This window comes from Poromitra crassiceps (assembly GCF_964638095.1).
Source record: "Poromitra crassiceps genome assembly, chromosome: 27".
NCBI lineage: Eukaryota > Metazoa > Chordata > Actinopteri > Beryciformes > Melamphaidae > Poromitra > Poromitra crassiceps.
In genome coordinates, this window is record NC_139650.1 from 18,492,799 (window position 1) to 18,516,196 (window position 23,398).

At 44.8% G+C, this 23,398-nt stretch overlaps 1 protein-coding gene across 1 annotated transcript in view; it reads right to left on the reverse strand.

The window, feature by feature from the left end:
• Positions 1-2,769: 2,769 nt before the first annotated feature.
• The window catches only part of chd5 (chromodomain helicase DNA binding protein 5), a gene marked incomplete at both ends in the record, with an annotated part of 114,215 nt that continues 93,586 nt past the window's right edge, over positions 2,770-23,398 (reverse strand). Inside the window, 16 exons of the mRNA XM_083661822.1 lie at positions 2,770-2,897; positions 3,791-3,917; positions 4,535-4,698; positions 8,995-9,190; positions 10,409-10,541; positions 11,491-11,599; positions 12,611-12,754; positions 13,865-13,954; positions 14,059-14,272; positions 14,900-14,979; positions 16,202-16,361; positions 16,933-17,077; positions 17,879-18,012; positions 18,778-18,866; positions 20,526-20,612; positions 22,753-22,927. Of these exons, the coding sequence (XP_083517948.1) occupies positions 2,770-2,897; positions 3,791-3,917; positions 4,535-4,698; positions 8,995-9,190; positions 10,409-10,541; positions 11,491-11,599; positions 12,611-12,754; positions 13,865-13,954; positions 14,059-14,272; positions 14,900-14,979; positions 16,202-16,361; positions 16,933-17,077; positions 17,879-18,012; positions 18,778-18,866; positions 20,526-20,612; positions 22,753-22,927 (2,175 nt within the window). The remainder of the gene's footprint in view (positions 2,898-3,790; positions 3,918-4,534; positions 4,699-8,994; positions 9,191-10,408; positions 10,542-11,490; positions 11,600-12,610; positions 12,755-13,864; positions 13,955-14,058; positions 14,273-14,899; positions 14,980-16,201; positions 16,362-16,932; positions 17,078-17,878; positions 18,013-18,777; positions 18,867-20,525; positions 20,613-22,752; positions 22,928-23,398) is intronic.

The window sequence follows — 23,398 nt, forward strand, 5'->3', positions numbered from 1 at the left end:
ATTCACGTTGGTGCACAGATGGAATGGACAGGGTATGTAGCTAAATCATGCTACTGTGTCTTTACACCAGGTAAAGTGATAGGTTACAACGACGTTCTACTCTTGAAGGAACCCATGACTGAAGAAACTTGAAGTGACGCAAAGACAACTTCCCAAGAGTAATGCTGTGCAACATTGGTCCTTAAAAGCTCATATACAGAGAGAATAGTCCTATAAATTGAGGCTTGGACCGTCATAGTCCACATTATAGTCCACATTATAGTCCACACCTCAGCGGAGGAAATACATTGCATCAAATAACAAATCATAACGCGTGGTCTCACTTCGAGGCCGTTAATGGCACTGAACCGATCATGACTGAAATATTGTTGCTCAAATATAATCTAACTTTTACCTTAACATAAAAAATAAGCAAAACAAAAAAGCTCATTCCATCACAAACACGAGCCTTAAGGTGACATAGTGTCGTAAGCACATGTTCTTATTGGGTTCTCACAATGAAAGGGGACTGGGAAAGGCCCTGGGATGTAAGGCAAAACAATAAATAAACAGAAGAAGAAGAAACCTCCTAAACCCCCCCTCCACCCGGGACTCTGCTCTGAGTTAGGACCTGTGTTGGGCAGGTCATATATTACATAATGTATTACTTCGTTTTCCCCAGTAACGAGTAGTGTAACGGATGACAATTTCCAAAAGAGTAATAATATTACAGTTACTAATCCAAGTCACTGCAAGTTACTGCATTACTTTCTCCAGTGCTGGCTCAGGTTAATGTTGCAGGGCTACAAACGTGTCATGTCAACATGTACATTGTGTATATTGATACATTGTGTATATTGATACATTGTGTCTATTGATACATTGTGTATATTGATAGAATTAGTTGGCACTTCTTGGCCTCTTTTTCATTTTGCATTGTACAACATTGTATTTGTGTCTTCCCGTTTGCCGCTGTTGCAGATTTTACAACTGCGTTATTAAAAACGGAAGCTGATTAAAAGATTGTGTCTCGTCATCACTTTGAGCCAGGTGTGCTCTTCACCGAGCAGATCACATTTATGGATTCATTCATAGGCTGTAGAAAGAAAAGATCGCTTGAAGCCTTAGCTGTGCTTACCGGCCAAGCGATTTATTCCTATATTCACATGTATACGCATTATGCAAAGTCTGAATTTTGATGAAAAAGGACGCAATTAGAAATTTTGTGGGGTGTAACCAAAAAGTAATATAACAAGTAGTGTACCGAATGACTGTTGACAGGGAGTAATAAGTAAAGTAATAATATTACTTTTGAAAAGAGTAACGAGTAATATATTACATCCTTTGAGTAACGTGCCCAACACTGACTGATTGCTAAATCCCCGTGTGTGGATGCAGAACAGAAGAGTTCCTGTTCATAGTGCAGTCCCACTGGTCACTCATGGCCCCAGGGTTCAGCTCTACCGCCACTACTAACATTCAAATATAGAAAGAAATACAAACATTGTAGCATCCACAGAAACACTTCTCTGAACTCCCACCGTTTCTTCTGCTCTGTACAATCTTCACCTATAAGGACGAACCCAGCCTTTTGATTCCACCTATGCATGTTATACATATGTTCACTATGATTAGACCTATGCCAGGTCAAATAAACAGCAGTCTATACGGTCCAAGTGGCCCAGCCCTCACGGGTTGCTGGGTACTGCAGCCAGGTTTCCTGCAGTCTTGGCAGAAATCACTTTCTCCAAATGACCAGTGGGTGGCATTTAGAGGATTGAGGCAGAGTGTGTCCAGCTACTGCATACACGACAATAGTCTTTGAATACTTTCAAAATCAACACGTTGCCCGCTGGTGGCTACTACATGAATGACAAAACAGGTAGACTTGGCTCTCGTAAAAGCAAATCTCCGATCAAACATTATGACTGAAGCCTTCTTCACTCCTCTTCACACGGGACACGGTCACAGTGTACAGTGAACAGGGCGCGCACAAAATGGGCAAGTCGGGGGCTGGCATGAACAAAACACATATTCCAAGATTCGGATGAGCCCCGACCAAGAGCATCGCTAGCCTGGGTACTGCCAACCTGCTCACGCAGAGAGGTCCGCCCTGCAGTGCAGGGACTGGGAGCCTGGGTACTGCCAACGTGAGGTCCGCCCTGCAGTGCAGGGAGCCTGGGTACTGCCAACCTGCTCACGCAGAGAGGTCCGCCCTGCAGTGCAGGGACTGGGAGCCTGGGTACTGCCAACCTGCTCACGCAGAGAGGTCCGCCCTGCAGTGCAGGGAGCCTGGGTACTGCCAACCTGCTCACACAGAGAGGTCCGCCCTGCAGTGCAGGGAGCCTGGGTACTGCCAACCTGCTCACGCAGAGAGGTCCGCCCTGCAGTGCAGGGAGCCTGGGTACTGCCAACCTGCTCACGCAGAGAGGTCCGCCCTGCAGTGCAGGGCTGAAAAATAGACTTTCCCCTCTAAGAAAAGCTGCTCCGTCTTCCCTCCTGATCCTCAGCTCTTAGCAAAAACAAATATCTACTGAAATACTTCTAGAGGGTCCTTGAAAGATAAAAGTGCAATTGTTTTACGATAGATAGATAGATAGATAGATACATCTGTATGAATCCAAAAGTGAATGGCCTTATCCACAGACAGACAGAGAGCTTCATTTCACAAGTTCAAGTCAGAGGTGGCCGTCGGGAAGGAGAGAGAGGAGGATGTGTCCGAGGAAGAGATGGGCAGCCGTCATCCCTGGGAGTTACTGACTGACCTCGGGTCAGTGTTACAGAGCCTCTCTAGTCTTCAATACAGATGACATCGCTGGGTTTGCCTGACTTGAGGTCAGGAGTGGCCACATCTCTGAGGGAGTCCAGTGACTTCTTGTCCAGATGGCATGAAGAGAGCGGGGGGCCATTGGAGGCCACTAAAGCAGGGACAGAAGTGAAGAAGTGGAAGTGGTTTAGTGGTTCATTTTTACGACATACATTTTTCTCAGCAGAGGAGGGAGGAATATGATAAGTCTACTAATAGTCTCTAAGAAACGTCTAATAACAGTCTTATAAAGGTCTCTAATAAAAGTCTGTAATAATATTCTCTAATGAAAAATGTCCAATAAGTCTCTAATAAAAGTCTAATAATAGTCTCCAATAATAGTCTCTAATAGAGCACGGCAGGAATGAGAAGTATACTTCCGGGTTGGTCAGGGGAAAAGTGAATGGGGTTTTAGAATCCTGATTTTACTTAAATGCATAAAATAAGGTTTGTGGTTAGCAAAAGTTTATGGGAGCGCGAATTTGGGTTCAGCACGATAATCTTCACAAATGTGAATAACTTTTATGACTTGATAAAAGTATATGATAAAAGTCTCTGATTGTCTCTAATAAAAGTATCTAATAGTCACTAATAAAAGTCTCTAATAAAAGTCTGGTTGTCTCTAATAAAAGTCTCGAATGAAAAAGATAGATTGGTTCATTGGATAAAATATAAAACAAAATCAATAACTTATTTAAATGTAGCTCACTGTTCACTGAGTCACCAAAATGCTGTATATAAATGTCTAAGTTCTTTATTTTCTTACTAGCAGTGTTAAAATCTTCAGCAACAAGTGTTCTACTACAGACATAGACATATATACTGTAGGCTACAGTTGAAGTCGGAAGTTTACAAACACTTAGGTTGAAGTCATTAAAACGATTTTTTTAATATAGTTTGAATTTGGCAAGTCGGTTAGGACATCTACTTTGTGCATCCATGACAAAAGCAATGTTTCCAATAAAAAAAAAACCTAACCCTTCCACAGGTAGAGCTGATCCTCACCGCTGACGTAGGGTCCCAGAGGCATCTGACTGTAGTTAACCATGGGCTGGCCGGCTGGCCCTCTGAAAGCCCCTCCGAAGCTGCTGCTGTACATCTGGGAGCAGCCAAAGCCACCCTGGCTGAAAGGCTGCAGGCAGAGAACACATCAGATATCAGTTCCACTGCTGCCTGCTAGAGCAGCCGCTAACCAATTTGAAAAGTGAAGATCTTCCAGGGCCCACCACCCACTCCTTTAACCCTGATCACCACACACTCCAACTGTGCCGCGCCGTATCCTTTCATAGACATTTACTGCTGGGACAAATTCAGGGGGGGAAGCAAGATGGATTCCCGACTGTCTCCCCGGCTACTACAAGTGTTGTCATAGCAACCAGTAAAGCACCGTTAGAACGCATGACCAATCAGATTGCTTGGCTGAAATGATCTCTTGTATAACAGAGAATAAAATACACACATCCAACTTTGATGTCCAGGTACAACAACAACAACAACAACAACAACAACAACAACACAACAACAACAACAACAACAACAACAACAACAACAACAACACAACAACAACAACAACAACAACAACAACAACAACAACAACAACAACAACACAACAACAACAGCCATGAAAGAATAGAGGCTTCGTCAAATCCTTGCGGAGTGAAATGTTGAGTGTAGTTTCCAGGGAACGTTTAGGGTAAACGTCCCCGCCCCGCCCCTCTCCTGTCCCTGTCCCTGTCCCTGTCCCTGTACCTGTTGCGGTGGAGGCTCGTTGCCCCGGCTGGTGAGGCGGCTGAGGATGCTCCTCTCAGACATGTGCAGGCGGGCGGACACCGGGGGGATCCGGGACAGCATGTTGGGCAGCCGCGTCACGTCCGCCTTCATGTCACTCAGCAGCTCCTCCAGCTGGTTCAGCACTGTAACAGCACCACAACCACCACCACACAAACACACTTATCACATCCCAGCCTGCAGCAGGAACACACTGCCCATACAGTGTCAAAGAGCCAGGCATCGCTCACATTCACAGACACCAAGGGACCTGTGATATGTCCCCGCTTAGAGATGAAACGGTATGAACATTTCATATAGGGCTGGCTGGGCGATAAAACGATGTCGAAAATTTTCACGAAAAAAACGGCCACGATAACGATGATAAATTTATGAGCTGTAATTTCGATAAAAATAATTCAGCGTTGCGTTCAAAACCCCTCAGAAACATGACCGCAGCTTAGCACAGCAATGCTTATTGTGAATAACGTGTCGTTTTTGGGGGATATTTGAAGGCAACACTGAGTGGAACCAATGGCATCAATGGAAAATAAACCATGTGATGCACGCGTTTGCGGAAGAATCCATTTCTCTGCTCAGAGCCTCGCAGTCGGCTGGCTCTTCTCTTCTCTCAGTTAGAGCCTGGCCCGGCAAAACAACAGTAACATATACAGAGGGAATTAAAATATGTCAGGCCATGCATTTGTACACGGGAGATAAAGCTGCAGCAGACAGTAGTTCTGGTTATGGGTAGCGGTAGCTGGCTGTCATGAATGGTATCAAATTAGCATCTACATCGCGTTAGCTAACGCTAATGTTAGCTTACGCGCTAACGTTAATATCTTCATACTTGACAATCTTGCTAACGTTATGCTATCTGTTAGACCATCTATAGCAGCTATCCGAATAACATTACACATCTATGGTTTAAACAGTCTTTGCTTCCTTTATCAAACCAACAGCAGCTAACTATAGCTGCATAATCAACACCTAGCCTTGGACCAAGACGTTCATTGCATTGCAACAGAATAAGCACACCAAAGACCAGTGGTATAAGGGAAAACAAGTAACAAGCATAGAACAATTATATAATAAGATGAAAATGCAAATGGATCAAGTTACATTAACAAGCCATAAGTGAATAGTATGGACAAACAGATGACTAAATAAAGGGTTATCATTTAATGACAACAATAGCCAATGAGCTGCATTGAGCCTCTCTCATGAGAATACTTTGAATTGAATTCAACTTAATTGTAACCGTCAGAGATTAATAGAGTCGTATCGAATACATTCTATATCGCTCTGCATTGAATTTTAATTGTGCCCCTAAAATTCTTCATGTGCTTTTTATGTGCAATTAGTATTATTGATAAATTTATATTGTGATAAATATCGACATCGATCGATATAAGAAAACATATCGTGATAAAAAAAATTGCCATATCGCCCAGGCCTAATTTCATATCAGTGCCCGAAATGATCACGGTTATCAGTATTATCGCCGAATCGCGGCATTGTTCAAATGTGCTGGAAATTTTCCAAAAAGTACTGATACACTCAATCATTGAAATGGGAATGAAATGAGAATTATCAGGGTTTATCATTCAACTGGTACTTGTTTCATCCCTTGTCCCACTGTATTTTCTTTAGGTGTTTTTCTTATTTATTTATATTTATTTATTTATTTATTTATTTATTTATTTATTTATTTATTTATTTATTTATTTATTTATTTATTTATTTATTTATTGGGCAGACAGAAGCAGAGAAAATCCATTAAAAATACTATCTCATTCAAAATGAGTTGTGAGTCCAAAAACATTCAAACAAGATTGAACAAACACATTCAGGGTCCGCTATGAACACCTAGCAAGGGGCAAATGCCAGTAAAACGTATTATTGGCAGATCAATCAGTAACGATTACAGGGCATGGCAACTCCTGAGATGATTATTACATTTGATTGCCTTTGTTATGGTCTGCTTGTTCTCAAACATTGATTGTCCCTAACCTCTGTACACTCTCTCTGACTGTGAGCCAATCAATCCTAACCTCTGTGCACTCTCTCTGACTGTGAGCCAATCAAATCAAACTAACCTCTGTACACTCTCTCTGACTGTGAGCCAATCAAATCAAAACAGAAATCATCTCACTGGATCTAACAGGCTCTTGATTGTTACATTATTGGCCAGTAGCGTCATTGATACCTGATGCTGCATTTGTGTGTGTATCCCTTTAAGACCGCAAACCGTGTGACGCGGTCTTAAAGGGATATACACACAAATGAGGGATATACACGCAAATGCTGCATCAGGTATCAATGGGTTAAATATGTTAGCTGTTGTTCAAATTAAATTCCAATGTAGAGACACACAGCAGGCATGAGGCAACCAAATAGAAAAAAAAACAAGTAAAAAAAGTATATATACACTGCCTGCCTGTCAAAAGCAGTTGCACAGTTTTGATGATATTAAAGGCACAATTTGTACGATTCAGCACTAGATGTCCACAAAAAACTATTATATATTATCTAGAGAGGCATGTGAGATATTGTGTTGAAAGCAGTGAAAGAAGCCACGCCCCCTCTCTGTGTTGTGGCTCGCTATGCATGTCTCGATGGCAGACGAGTGTCTGGGGTTGTATACTGTAGATGGCAGATGCTATATCAGAGCAATGCGAGTGTTTAGGGTGGCATGGGAAGCTGTGGCTGTGTGTTTCATAGATTGTTTGTGTTTACGTTTTGATGTTACAGCTCCAGCGTGACATCTAGTAGGGGAAATCATACAAAAAGTGCCTTTAAAGGAGAATTTCGGTTTTTTTGAACCTGGATCCATCTCCTGGCATTAATTATGATTTGGCCACTCACCAGGCGATCTCCGCGGCGTTTCTGGCCGTCCTAGCGTTGTTTTGACATCAATAGCGTCCAAGTCAGTTGTAAAATGGAGCTGACTTGGGGCCAAGTGTGAGCCTGTCTTTCCTGCATCTAAATAGCTATTTTTATTCCCGTTTTCGCCAAATATCGTCAGAATCTGATCCCTCAAGAAGCACCACAGTGATATTTCGCCAAAGGCTGTTTCCTGGAGTCCCACAGGGATCAAATTACCTCAAACGTGATCTCGGTCACCAAGTCTCGTGAAGTCCCGCGATACTTTCCTGCCGACTGACCAAGTACAGGAGGACGCTTTGCGGTGGTGGTTTTAGTGCAACCTATGTGGGGTTTGGCATAACCTTCGTTATTTCGAATCCCACATAGGTTACGCCAAACCCCACATAGGTTGCGCTAAAACCACCACCGCAAAGCGTCCTCCTGTACTTGGTCAGTCGGCAGGAAAGTATCACGGGACTTCACGAGACTTGGTGACCGAGATCACGTTTGAGGTAATTTGATCCCTGTGGGACTCCAGGAAACAGCCTTTGGCGAAATATCACTGTGGTGCTTCTTGAGGGATCAGATTCTGACGATATTTGGCGAAAACGGGAATAAAAATAGCTATTTAGATGCAGGAAAGACAGGCTCACACTTGGCCCCAAGTCAGCTCCATTTTACAACTGACTTGGACGCTATTGATGTCAAAACAACGCTAGGACGGCCAGAAACGCCGCGGAGATCGCCTGGTGAGTGGCCAAATCATAATTAATGCCAGGAGATGGATCCAGGTTAAAAAAAAAACGAAATTCTCCTTTAAAGCTGATAAATGAAGCTGAAATCACTGAAATTTGTTGAGATTTGTTTAACACTTTTTTGGTCATTGCATAATTCCATTTGTGTTATTTGATCGTTTTGATGAAGGGTGATATATTTCAATGGAAAATCTATATTAATTATTTTAGCCTGTAAAAACTAAAAAAAAGTATCCACCCCCCAGTTTGCCAGTCTTAGCTGCATCTAGACTGGTTTTTGTAAAGCAGCTGGCATGCACACATGAAAACCTGCAAATCGAGCAATAACACTTGTGACGTTCCCTCGGCTCATTATACCGCCTGAGACCAGTCTAGAGCCGGGTTAGATGAGCTGAGATGGTCGGTCAGCTGTGCCGTCTCTGGCTTTCCAAAATTATATTTCCAAATAGGCATTATTTTGTTTTAACCGATTGCATATTGCGGGTCTACTAGTTTCTACTAGTTACGTTTGACTACTGAAACTATTAAAACTTCCTAAAGGGCCATATTAACCATAGATAGATGGAGCCCAAACTAAATAGAAACTAAAACAGTTGCCTTGAGCGGAAAAAATGGTGGCGCAGATTTCTCTCTTGCTCCTTCAGTGCCGAAATGCATTCTGGGCAGTGTTGAATTATCGTACCAGAGGGTCAAAATGATCGTTGCTGGTGGTAAATTATCGTACAAATACGATAATTATCGTACAAATACGACAATTATTGTCCCTTACACAAAAAAACACATTCAATTTTTTTAAATAAAAACAGGAGGACTACAGACCTTTGTGCAACACGGCGTTGGCAGGCTTGTTCCCAGCCAGAGACTCTTTAGACAGGTGCTGGTGCGACTCTGCCAGGCACTCCACCTCAGCGAAGCGCGTGTTGAGGGCCATGGCCGGGTGGCTGGGGTCCTGCGTCATGTTCAGGTAGGCTGCCCTCCTCAGCTGCTCCTCAATCACCAGAGCCTGCTCCAACAACTAACCACAGAGACCAGAAGAAGGCAGGAGGGGAGAGAGAGAAAGGCTATGATAAAGAAAGAGTTACTTAAAGGCCGGCTTTTCCGTGGGGGATATGAATATATATTAAATCTCACGCCCCTAAGGTTTTCGAATCCGTTGAAATTTTTGAAATTGGAGGTTTACTCACAGAGATATCAACCGAAATCCACTCTGTGTGTGTGTGGGGGGGGGGGGGGTGGTGGGGGGGAGGTGCAGGTGCGGGGACTCGAAATACTACATTTCCCACAATGCACTGGGCTCGCGTGGCCTTCGTTTCCATGCCCACTCCTCAAGCATTTGGCTGATATCAAACTCCAGTAGGTGGCGGTAATGCACATATGTTTGCCAACCGCCATAAAACTCAAAGAAGAAGAAGAAGAAGGCTTTGACAATAAAACATACAGAGAAGAAATAAATCGAAAATAAAATTGCCTCCAAATTGCACCAAATTTAAACGGTAGTATATATGTCGGGAGATGTCTTCATAAAAAAAAATTCATGCATTTTAAGGCATTTTCGTTGGAGTTACGCGCATCTGATGTTGTAACTATTTTCTGTAAAAATGTGTAAAAACGGGTACATTGCTCAGCGTTGATTTCGTTACTTCAACCCACCTACTACTAGATGTAAAATTTGACAAGCTTTCCAATGCCGCCAGTCCCGTGTCTGTCCGTGCTTCCGTTCCCGAGATCGGTCTCTTTGCAAGGAACTATGGGAAGCTAATATTAGCTACAGCAGGCTAGGCGGTTGAAAAAGATGGCTGCCTTTTCGTTTTTGTTGAAGACCTCTGAAGGGGCGTGGAGGACCTCTAGAGGCGGGACCATGGCTCACAACAGTTGTAGTTCATAGGTGCACGACTTCCGCAAGGCGGACTTGGGCCAGATGACGCGAAACGCGTCGGCTGGCCCAAAAAATATGTGAGAGATGCTTGATATCTCTGGGAGTGAAGCTCCAATTTCAAAAATTTCAACGGATTCGAAAACCTTAGGGGCGTGAGATTTAATATATATTCATATTCCCCATGGTAAAGCCTTCCTTTAAAGATGAAACCTAAAGAGATGACGGGTAGAGGGAGATACAGCAGTTCATTTGGTCTCACTTAGTATTCAGATACATCACAGGCACTTTAATCCTTACTGCATTTCAGCCAGCACCACTTATTTCTACAATATAAAGACTTCTAAACCCACAATTCACCTTAAAGCGTCGAGCCAGGAACTTGTTCTTCATCTCTAGGTAGTTGCCCTTATGCATCTCAGTCTTGAAGGGCTCATTGAGGATGGCATAGCGCGGGTCATTCTGGATGTCCTGCCAGCGAGCGTAGCCATGTCTGAGACAGAGTCCTGGTCAAGGGAAAACAAATGGGGCCACAGCACCTCATAAAGCTCTTCAAAGAAAACCGCTCTGGACGGTTGTGGAGATCGTAGTGGTCGTAGATATCCTGTGCGGTGCTGGCAGCGTGGCTCCTGAGTTACATCGCTGGCTTGCTGGGGAAGCTAAGCAGGTCTGACTGTGGTTAGTCATTGGATGGGAGACCATCTGGTGCTGGAAGTGGTGTTGGAGGACCAGTAGGAGGTGCTCTTCCCTCTGGTCTCATGAATAATATCCCCATACCCAATGCCCCAGGGCAGAGACAGGGACTCTGTCCTGTGCTTTACAATCAGTAGGTACATTCATTCACACACATTCATACACCGATGGCGGCAAGCTACCACGCAGGGTGCTGGCACAGCCACCGTGAGCAATTTGGGGTTCAGTATCTTGCCCAGGGACATGCAGACTGGAGGAGGCAGGGATCGAACCACCGACCTCTTTTATCCGAAGTGATTAGTGGACGACCCGCTCTACCTCCTGAGCTACAGCCGCCCACAAGAGTAGGGGTGTAGCCCCGGTGCCCTGGGGGGTGTAACCCCGGTGCCCTGGGGGGTGTAGCCCCGGTGCCCTGGGGGGTGTAGCCCTGGTGCACTGGGGGGTGTAGCCCCGGCGCCCTGGGGGGTGTAGCCCCGGTGCCCTGGGGGGTGTAACTCCGGTGCCCTGGGGGGTGTAACCCCGGTGCCCTGGGGGGTGTAACCCTGGTGCTCTGTGTGTAACCCCGGTGCCCTGGGGGGTGTAACCCCGGTGCCCTGGGGGGTGTAACCCCGGTGCCCTGGCTAAATTCCCACACAGGCCTTCCTTCCATCATGGCCACCGAATCATCCCTCGTTATCTAATTGGCTCTTTCAGTCCTCAACTCTCCACTGTGATAGGCTGATGTGTAGTATGTATGTGGGAAAGGATACGTTACGATGCCAGCCAGCAGCCAGTAGTCATGGCGACGGTGCCAGATGTCGTACATCTTTCCGGACGACAGCGCTGCCCGCTCCTCTGTTTGCCACAGGGTGTGCAGCTCTGAGGGGCAAAACATCATACACTGATTCAAGCTCTTCCCTTAACAGCACACCAACAATCTGCTCTTCCCTTAACAGCACACCAACAATCTGAACAAGATCCTGCTGTCCAACACAAGATGTATGATTCAAGTTTGTATGATGTAGCTTTCAAAGGCAGGACAAAGACACAATAATCAGACACATATCATATCTAGTCCAGAGATGGGCAACTTTGATGATAGAGAGGCCCACAAAAAAATGTCCTCGCTACCAGAGGGCCAGATTGTGACCGTGCACTTCCACCAGTAGCCTACTGTAACACCATCACTCCCAAATTATAGCTACTAATTTGATGAAAAGGACTGGTAATCAAAGTTTATTATACCAACAGTTATATTTTTCATATTCAAATTTAGTAATTCTTCCATTCAGATGACACCAGAAACTTTGCTCTAGCTTTAAAACAGCCCGCTACAGCGATTTGATGGGGTACATCACCCAAATATGTCATACTAATCAGATTAGTAATGTTGAATGTGCATCCTGGATATAGTTTGTTACAATAGTGTTAGCTCAAATGCTAACATTAAACAGTATGTGGATGGACAATGCTAGCGCCATGTTCTGGGATGTAGAGTAAAATAAAAACACAGATTTGGGTGGTCTAACCTAACCTAACCAAAAGCGTCCGCCTTGTAATTTTTTTTAAATAAAACAAATATAAAAAATGCAAATTGACCCAGGGGCCACCCTGAGTGGGGTCGGGGGCCGCATGCAGCCCGCGGGCCGCCAGTTGCCCACCCCTGATCTAGTGTCAAACAGTTAGGCTAGCAGTTAGGCTAGTTAGGCTAGCATTTACAAGCATTTTGCTTGTGAATGCTGTTGGGCCAATGAAAGCTGGGAAACTCCCCATACTCTCCCCTAAGGGAATGCAACACTGAACCCTCCCATGCCTCTACAAAGATTGAGCCATGTAAGGTGTCCAGTTTAATAAGGATCAAAACAACGACCAAAAAGTGATGTCCCTTACCTGTAAAGCCTCCGTCAGCGATGTTGAACATGAACCTGGTTTTGCATCCATTCTTGTCGTCCCTCCTGCTCTCATCCATCTCATCCAAGCTGTCTTTCTCTCCATTTAATCGACCCTCTAATACGTCCTCACTCTTCACATCATCTGCAACAGCTACGAAATAAGATAACAAACAAGATCATGTTTCATCTCTAGAAATACCTGCTTAAAGGAGAATTTCGGTTTTTTTGAACCTGGACCCATCTCCTGGCAATAATTATGATTTGGCCACTCACCCAGCGATGTCCGCGGCGTTTCTGGCCATCCTAGCGTTGTTTTGAGATCAATAGCGTCCAAGTCAGTTGTAAAATGGAGCTGATTTGGGGCCAAGTGTGAGCCTGTCTTTCCTGCATCTAAATAGCTATTTTTATTCCCGTTTTCGCCACATATCGTCATAATCTGATCCCTCAAGAACCACCAGAGTGATATTTCGCCAAAGGCTGTTTCCTGGAGTCTCCCAGGGATCAAATTGCCTCAAACGTGATCTCGGTCACCAAGTCTCGTCAAGTCCCGCGATACTTTCCTGCCGACTGGCCAACTACAGGTAGGACGCTTTGCGGTGGTGGTTTTAGCGTAACCTATGTGGGGTTTGGCATAACCTTCGTTATTTCGAATCCCACATAGGTTACGGCAAACCCCACATAGGTTACGCTAAAACCACCACCGCAAAGTGTGTACCTGTAGTTGGCCAGCCGGCAGGAAAGTATCGCTGGACTTGACGAGACTTGGTGACCGAGATCACGTTTGAGGTAATTTGATCCCTGTGAGAGTCCAGGAAATGGCCTGGGGCGAAATATCACTCTGGTGGATGTTGAGGGATCACATTATGACGATATGTGGCGAAAACGGGAATAAAAATAGCTATTTAGATGCAGGAAAGACAGGCTCACACATGGCCCCAAATCAGCTCCATTTTACAACTGACTTGGAGGCTATTGATCTCAAAACAACGCTAGGACGGCCAGAAACGCCGCGGACATCGCTGGGTGAGTGGCCAAATCATAATTATTGCCAGGAGATGGGTCCAGGTTAAAAAAAAACGAAATTCTCCTTTAAATAAAGGTTAAAATAAAATATGAAAATAATAATAATGAAAGGAAATCATTGAAGTTGCTCGACCTTCCAAATAGAATAAATATTCTGACACTGGTCTTACAGATATCTATAGAGGATATCTGTCAAATTCAAGGGTTGTTGCAAGGTTAGCATGCGTACCTGGCTTATTTTCTTTGTCTTCTGTCTTTGCAGGAGGAGTATCGCTCTCTCCCTTCTCTGAGGATTTCTCTGCTTCTTTGCAGGGCTCCACTGTAGGATAAGAGCACACACACAAAAAAAGATTCAATTAAACTCAGTTCAACCCGGTGCAAAGCAAAGATTTGTAGCACAAAGACACATACGCCGCCGCGCACCCTTAGGTGAGGTTTGACTGGATGGCAGCTCTGTCTGTTTGAGAGCAGCCTCCTTTGGGTTGGCGGACGGCTCTGTCTTTGTCGAGGGCGACTGGGTCGTGTCCCTCTCATCTCCAGCTGTCTTCTCCTCTGAGCGGGCCTCTGAGCGGGCCTTGGCCTCGTCACTGTCAGCCGCCTTCTCAGGTCCACACGGCGCCTCTGTACCGGCAGCAGTCTGCAGAGGAGGAACAACAAAGCAGACAGACAGACAGGGGGCGACAGAGAGCAGCAGAGGGAGGAGAGTTGGTGGAGGGCAGATAGCCGAGTGAAGGCAAGACACTTCAGGGAGAAAGGGTCAAGCTTTTGAGTATAAGAGATATCGCCATGAAACCTCACCATGTTGATTACTTACATTAAGACATTTCTTTTTTTCTATTACAAGTTTTCTGAAATGTGATGTTTAAATATGCAAATGAGGCATTCTCTACTTAAATATGTGCTAATTTGCATACATTTCCAGAACAGAAATGTTTCATTTTGATGACATATTGGATATCTCTTTTGTTCTGTCAACAGTCGCACAAAGAAAGACATGTTTTTACGAATAAAACGTTATATAAATCAGGCTATGAATGACACAAATAAATAAATAAATCACAATATAGGAATAAAACTTGAAAGGTGTATGTGAGTGCTACTGAAGTGGAGATGTCTGGCTCTATTCACCTGGGGTGTGTGTGTGTTTGACAGAAGCATGCACTGAGGATGATACCAGGTCATACTGGGATCAACCACGAGATGACAAGACAGTCAAAGAGAAGGCAGTGGAGATGAAGGGTACGGGAGGAGGAAACACACTCACTTCCTGCTCTGTCAGTTTCTTGTGATCTTGCTCGGCGCACTCCTTGTCCTCGGCGGAGCCCGAGAGAGACTCGCTCCTCTCTAGAACCCAGAGTACAGCAACAACTCAAATCTTCAGAGTACAGCAACAACTCAAACCTTCAGAGTACAGCAACAACTCAAACCTTCAGAGTACAGCAACAACTCAAACCTTCAGAGTACAGCAACAACTCAAACCTTCAGAGTACAGCAACAACTCAAACCTTCAGAGTACAGCAACAACTCAAACCTTCAGAGTACAGCAACAACTCAAACCTTCAGAGTACAGCAACAACTCAAACCTTCAGAGTACAGCAACAACTCAAACCTTCAGAGTACAGCAATAACTCAAATCTTCTGCTCTCTTTCATCCAAAAGTTCTTTAAGAGCGTGAACTCTTCTGTCTGTGCAGAGTGATGTCTGTGCAGAGTTTGACACTAGAAGGCTGTTTTCACATTCGTCTGCTGAAAGTGGAAGTTTCTCTGTGCTCATTAAACATTTAATGTTTAGGCCGTGGGCGCGCGCGCGCGTGTGTGTGTGTGTGTGTGTGGGTGTGTGTGTGTGTCTGTGTGTGTGTGTGTGTGTGTGTGTGTGTGTGTGTGTGTGTGTGTGGGCGCCCTAACAAGCCAGAGCAATCTAGTCAGAGAGTGGCACCAGCGGAGGTCCAAAATGCGTGACTCAGTAGCCAATGAACAGCCAGGAAGGAGGCTCGCACTACGTTTGAATGCACTAAATAAAGCTGATAATGTACAATTTGATTCTTTAAACGTCTGACCCTTTCAAAGTACATCACAAACTGTCCATTTTGCTGCAACTCGACAGCGCTGCTTCTACTTGCGGGAACTCTTCAGAGTAAAAAAAAACTGGTCCATTGGAGTGAATGGAGACGTCGCAACTCTTCTATTATACGGCTTTGCTACAAGCATGATTTGTGACGTCACAGATAGTTTGGAAGTCAATCCCTGTCCAACATTCAATTTAGAGTCATCTGGAAACGTGAAGCCTCCACTGCACACTGACACTTTACAGTGGAGTAGGAAACATCTGTGTCCAGCTGTTACATTTGAAAAATTAAATATATATTCATAGATTTTGGCAAGGGGAAAGGAGTATATGTCATTTTAAGTATTTTAACAACACAATGTTATGTCTTTTTGTGTGTGGAAAAACCATATTGTACACAAATTATTATTCAAAGTAGAGTATTCAATATACATCTAAACACATGTCTGGAGGGCATCTATACAAACATTGCGTGTGACGGGCACAGACGCTTGATGCTGACCTGGTGGGACAGGGGTGCCAGGCTGTGTGGCGACAGGGCTGGCTGGCACAGGCGTGTTGGGATCAGAAGACAGACTCTCCGTCAGCTTCTTCAGCTCCATTCCAATAGGAATCAGATCCGGAGAGCTCAGCTTCCCATTGACATGCTCAAATTCCTGCACCTACACACACACACACACACACACACACACACACACACCCACACACACACACACACACACACACACACAACCCACCACAAGAGAACGCTTAGATTGTAGTGTTCCAGTGAAAATGTTACTTCATCTTCATGGGATGACCTACTTCACTCAAATTAGGGTGGGCTACATTATAGATGCATATAACCCATGCAACTATGTGCGGTATTACCGTTAACTCATTCATTGTCTTTATGCCTGTTAGCATTTCACAGTTGCATGTTTCTAATACCACTTTCAGACCCATGACCAGGTTCAGACCGGGGTTACTTGACCCATGTTCAACCCTTCTGTTGTCAAGCAGTCAACACGGGGTTAATCCCTGCTCCTGACAATTCAGGGCCGGAGGTCACGACCCGGGAGAGATGCAGAACAAATAGCAAAGTGGGCGGTGCCCTTCACACTGAAATCAACCCTGGTACCCCCCCCCCCCCCCTCAAGAGGTGGGATGCCAGGCTGAGTCGGGTTAACCCTCGCGTAGCCAAAATCAACTTGGGAATAACCTCAAGGAGAACTTCAGCTGAAAAACAGTTACCTTCTTCCTGACGAGAGACATGACTCCGATCCTGGTGAGAACATGCTGGCGGGACAGGCCCTCGCGTGGGACTCCATCAGCGAAGGTCTCTGCTCCGTCCGCCCCCGGCTCACACAGATGTCTCATAAACAGAGACACATAGGCCCTGACAGAACAAACACTGCTTTACAATACACATCACAGCTACAACTGTTCAGAACTTTACAATACACATCACAGCTACAACTGTTCAGAACTTTACAATACACATCACAGCTACAACTGTTCAGAACTTTACAATACACATCACAGCTACAACTGTTCAGAACTTTACAATACACATCACAGCTACAACTGTTCAGAACTTTACAATACACATCACAGCTACAACTGTTCAGAACTTTACAATACACATCACAGCTACAACTGTTCAGAACTTTACAATACACATCACAGCTACAACTGTTCAGAACTTTACAATACACATCACAGCTACAACTGTTCAGAACTTTACAATACACATCACAGCTACAACTGTTCGGAACTTTTAAACTCACACTGCACACTCACCCACCCAAGGCTGCGTTCTGCACTCTCATTAATGCATTGATTAATATGAATGTATCTAATGTGTTGCATATTCATGTATTCATAAGATTCATTAACGTTTCACTCTGGTGCATTTTAAGGTAGGCTTAACTCTGAAACTGACTTTAGTTTACACAACTATTCTGACTGGAGCTTAGCCCTAGGGCCTAGGCTAACCAGTGGAGTGTGACGAGGGGTTAAAATAGCCCAGAGCTTCCTCTTAACTTAGGGGTAACCCTTGGCCAAGAATGTACTGTGTGAAAGCTACTAAAGAGAATTTAAATTCAATCAAGTACACTCAATATACTACTTACTGTATCATAGTTGAGCATAAAAAAAAGTATCAGTTCAGAGTATAAAGAAAGTACCAGACCCATACCTGAACTCGCGCTCACTCTTGCCTCGGAGGTCCCGGACCAGCCAATGGGAGTTGAAAGCATCCTGGGGAGGCATGCCCCACCGCATGATGGCATTGAGGAAGGCTTTCCGCTGACGAGCGTTGAACCCCAGGACCTGCATATGACAAGAGAAGCACGTTACACAGAAAACTGTGTATGAAACACGTTACACTGAAAACTGTATGAAAAATGTGTACTCTTTGAGAACGCCGGTGTCCACGGCCACCATTGCTGTCTTTCAGAGGCTGTATAGTGGGCTCACTTCATACCTCGATGTTGCCTTCATACCTCAATGTTGCCTTCATACTTCAATGTTGCCTTAATTTTTTTTTTTTTATCCCATTTTTATCCCCCTTAGTGCTAATTTAATTTATTTATCCTGGTTGCTGCTCCACCCTCTGCCGATCTGGGGAGAGCTGAAACTGGCTCCATGCTTCCTCCGAGACCGAGACATGGGCAGTTAGCCAGCCGCTTCTTTTCACCTGACAGGGGAAGCTTCACCGGTAGGACATAGCAAGTGGGAGGATCACGCTATTCCAACCAGTTCCCCTCCCTCCGAACAGGCGCCCCTAACGACCAGAGGAGGAACCACATTAGCAACCAGGATATTGCATGTTTTGGTGAGGGGTTCCTATATGAAGGAAACCCCCAGGGGGCATGGGGAGAACATGCAAACTCCACACAGAAAGGCCCTTTTGACGACCCCACCCGGGCGGTGGGCACTCGAGGACATGCGGACGGGCACGCATTCCTTCAGCGCTCACAGCGTCCCACGTGAGAATCGAACCCAGGACCTTCTAGCTGTGAGGCGACAGCTCTACCACTGAGCCACCATGCCCCCCCCCAATGTTGCCTTCATACCTCAATGTTGCCTTCATACCTCAATGTTGCCCCCTACGCGTGCCAGCAAGGGTGGGAGAGGTTTGTCCTTCTCGCCCTTCAGCTGCCGACGAGACTGTCTGCGCCCTCCTACAGAGAGAAGATGCCAATCCATCTTTAGATGGATCTCTCACCAATGTCTTACTATAATACGACTGTTCACTCTGTTATCTACTATAATACGACTGTTCACTCTGTTATCTACTATAATAAGACTGTTCTCTCTGTTATCTACTGTAAGGAGGTAGTAGTAACCCTGAGTAACAGTGCACTAACTGTATGGAGGTAGTAGTAACCCTGAGTAACAGTGCACTAACTGTATGGAGGTAGTAGTAACGCTGAGTAACAGTGCACTAACTGTATGGAGGTAGTAGTAACCCTGAGTAACAGTGCACTAACTGTATGGAGGTAGTAGTAACCCTGAGTAACAGTGCACTAACTGTATGGAGGTAGTAGTAACGCTGAGTAACAGTGCACTAACTGTATGCAGGTAGTAGTAACGCTGAGTAACAGTGCACTAACTGTATGGAGGTAGTAGTAACCCTGAGTAACAGTGCACTAACTGTATGGAGGTAGTAGTAACGCTGAGTAACAGTGCACTAACTGTATGGAGGTAGTAGTAACCCTGAGTAACAGTGCACTAACTGTATGGAGGTAGTAGTAACGCTGAGTAACAGTGCACTAACTGTATGGAGGTAGTAGTAACCCTGAGTAACAGTGCACTAACTGTATGGAGGTAGTAGTAACGCTGAGTAACAGTGCACTAACTGTATGGAGGTAGTAGTAACCCTGAGTAACAGTGAACTAACTGTATGGAGGTAGTAGTAACCCTGAGTAACAGTGCACTAACTGTATGGAGGTAGTAGTAACCCTGAGTAACAGTGCACTAACTGTATGGAGGTAGTAGTAACCCTGAGTAACAGTGCACTAACTGTATGGAGGTAGTAGTAACCCTGAGTAACAGTGCACACTAACTGTATGGAGGTAGTAGTAACCCTGAGTAACAGTGCACTAACTGTATGTAGGTAGTAGTAACCCTGAGTAACAGTGCACTAACTGTATGGAGGTAGTAGTAACCCTGAGTAATAGTGCACTAACTGTATGGAGGTAGTAGTAACCCTGAGTAACAGTGCACTAACTGTATGGAGGTAGTAGTAACCCTGAGTAACAGTGCACTAACTGTATGGAGGTAGTAGTAACCCTGAGTAACAGTGCACTAACTGTATGGAGGTAGTAGTAACCCTGAGTAACAGTGCACTAACTGTATGGAGGTAGTAGTAACCCTGAGTAACAGTGCACACTAACTGTATGGAGGTAGTAGTAACCCTGAGTAACAGTGCACTAACTGTATGGAGGTAGTGGTAACCCTGAGTAACAGTGCACTAACTGTATGGAGGTAGTGGTAACCCTGAGTAACAGTGCACTAACTATATGGAGGTAGTAGTAACCCTGAGTAACAGTGCACTAACTGTATGGAGGTAGTAGTAACCCTGAGTAACAGTGCACTAACTGTATGGAGGTAGTAGTAACCCTGAGTAACAGTGCACTAACTGTATGGAGGTAGTAGTAACCCTGAGTAACAGTGCACTAACTGTATGGAGGTAGTAGTAACCCTGAGTAACAGTGCACTAACTGTATGGAGGTAGTAGTAACCCTGAGTAACAGTGCACTAACTGTATGGAGGTAGTAGTAACGCTGAGTAACAGTGCACTAACTGTATGGAGGTAAACATGGTGTTTTGCCACCCACCTTCAGGCCTCTCCTCGAAATCTTCGTCCTCGTCCTCGGACCCCACAGAATACTCGGACTGATTGTCTGAAAGATCATCCTGCCACTCTGAGCCACAGATCAGAGAGAAACAGTACAGTGCATTCACTTCTGTTGGCGACCACTTGGGGGCGCCAACAGCCTACTACAGACTACCACAGCTGGGCATGCACATAACATTCCTGTCCTCGTGCCACTGAGGGGAGAGCAGACTCCTCTGGCAGACTAAACTCTTTACAGACACTTCATATCTCTGAGTGCTCTGAGCTCACTCTCATAGTCAACTACTGAGCCCACTGTGAGAATAAGAGTCTTGAAACTACTGGCAAAAGTACATCTACATGACATCTTAATGTACTGGCTATATAGCAATTGTTGACCTATGAAAAGCAGTGCTACAAGACAATCTATATAAGTGTACGAGATAGAGGGCTTTCAGGCAACGTAACACACTCCCTGGCAGCCATAGTGGAGGTCCACAGCTCTGTGTGTTTCAGGATTCTGTGCTGTCTGGGAATTATTTATTTTGCAGAGGATACATCGAATCAGTTTTGTATTTAGATCATCTCAGCTCATTAGCTTACTAATTAGTGCAGTATCTGGTCAGCAAACCATCACCGTCTTGCTATAAACACACCTGAGTTGAACACTAGCTGACATCAGATAGAAGACAGAGTTTGGCTAGCAGTTGCAGTTTAACATTAAACATTGTTTTACTAAATTCTAAAAACAACAGATTTTTTTCTTTCCTTGTTAGCTTAACTGAGCCGAATCTTCAAACGACACCTTGGTGTGTTTTGAGGTAGAGGCTAACGCTAAAGACAAAAGGAAGACAATTAGTAAATATGTTCTGTTACAGTAACCCACATTTGGAAACAAATCTACCGTATCAGACTATTCACTGTCACTTATAACGTAACTCAACTGACCTACAGCCAAAACTGACCTACAGCCAAAACTGACCTACAGCCAAAACTGACCTACAGTAGGGTGACCATACGTCCTCTTTTGCCCGGACATGTCCTCTTTTCACGTCCTGTCCGGGGTGTCCGGGGGGGGTTTATTAATTATTGAAAATGTCCGGGTTTTCACAGGACCATTAGGCATAACGATGCCTGGCGCTTTAAATAGTACTCTGTTGCGTGTGACGTAATCCCTGAGAGGCTGCCTCCCTTGTGGGCGGCTCTTGTGTCACTCACTCACAAACACAGAGAGCTGACATCGGAGCAGCAGCACTGGCTCCGAGCCTCCTACTACAAAATGCCGAAGCGTAAGTGTGAATTAAGATTCCCCACTTACCGTCCTGGTCGGGACAAATGGGAGGCGGAGTGCACTGTGTGCAAAGCTATGTGTCCCTTTCAAATAAAGGTGCGGGGATCTGAAAGCTCACATGGACACAGACAAACATAAGAAAGCTGTGCGGGGGGAGAGTTCGTCTACAAAATTAACGGACCCGGGAAAACGGAGGATTTGCATTTCATACTGTGAAACACCACAACAGCTACAGGTCCATGGATTGCACTATAGTGCCTTGAAGTAATATTGATAGTATTAGCCTATATTAATATTGAAGTAGCCTAATTTTTGGTTTGTTACGGTTTTATTATTTACATTATTACATTGACAATATTGTAAGAGATATTTTGTTAAAATATTTTCTAATACAGAGGTATTATTTATAACATTATTTCATATTTTTATATTTATTTTTCCAGTAAGACTTGAAAAGAGTATTTTTTTGTATTATAGGCTATATAATAAAGTATCTCGAGGCGGAGCCGAGTGTCCTCTTTTTGGAAATCAAAATATGGTCACCCTAACCTACAGCCACACTACAACAAGCTTTTTCATATCTCTCTCTTGCTCCTCCCCCACCTTTTTAGCCATTATTTGTTCACAGCAACTGTACCTCCAAGATGGCTGCAGATGTGGTTGCTAGGAGACGTGTGACGCAGCTGCAAAGCCTCTATACAAATGCCACAGGGTAAGACCCACGAGCAAATGCTTTTAATTGTAAAATACCCATAACTAAACTAAACTTGAATCATGATAAACCCACAGAAAACTTAGCTGTGCATAACATTCATGCTAGGCTATCATGCTAGGCTAGCTTCTTAAAGAGGAGTGTTGGTGAAGGGATAAAGCAAAACGCCCAGACCCCCTAGAAGACATGTGCGTCCCGGGAGCGGAGTTTGCCGTCGGGGCCAACCTGGGTCCTCCTGGGTCGTATCGGTGTAGTTGACCTGCTTGCGGATGCGCTTGCCCTTGCCCAGGTTGCGGGCGAGGTCCTCCTGCTGCTGCTCATAGTGGTGACGGAGGAGCTTCTCCCAGTAGTCTGGGTCTACATTCTCCTCCTGCTTGATGATCTCACGCTGCACCTCCTCCTGCAGTCACACACACACACACACACACACACACACGCACACACACGCACACACACACACACACACACACACACACACACACACACACACACACACACACACACACGTGGACACACACACACACACACACACACACACACACACACACATATACACACACACACACACACACACACACGCGGACACACACACACACACACATACATACATGTCTATATGGCACATTTGAAGCGTTTTCTAAAAATCACGTTTAAAAAAAACGCATTTCCGTTCCAAAAGTCATAAAGGTTATTCACGTTTGTGAAGATGATCCTGCTGAACCCAAATTCGCGCTCCCACAAACTTTTGTTAACAACAGACCTTATTTTATGCATTTAAATAAAATCCCCAATTCTAAAACCCCATAGACTTTCCCCTGACGAACCTGGAAGTATACTTCCAGACTCATTCCTGCAGTTCTCTATTACAATC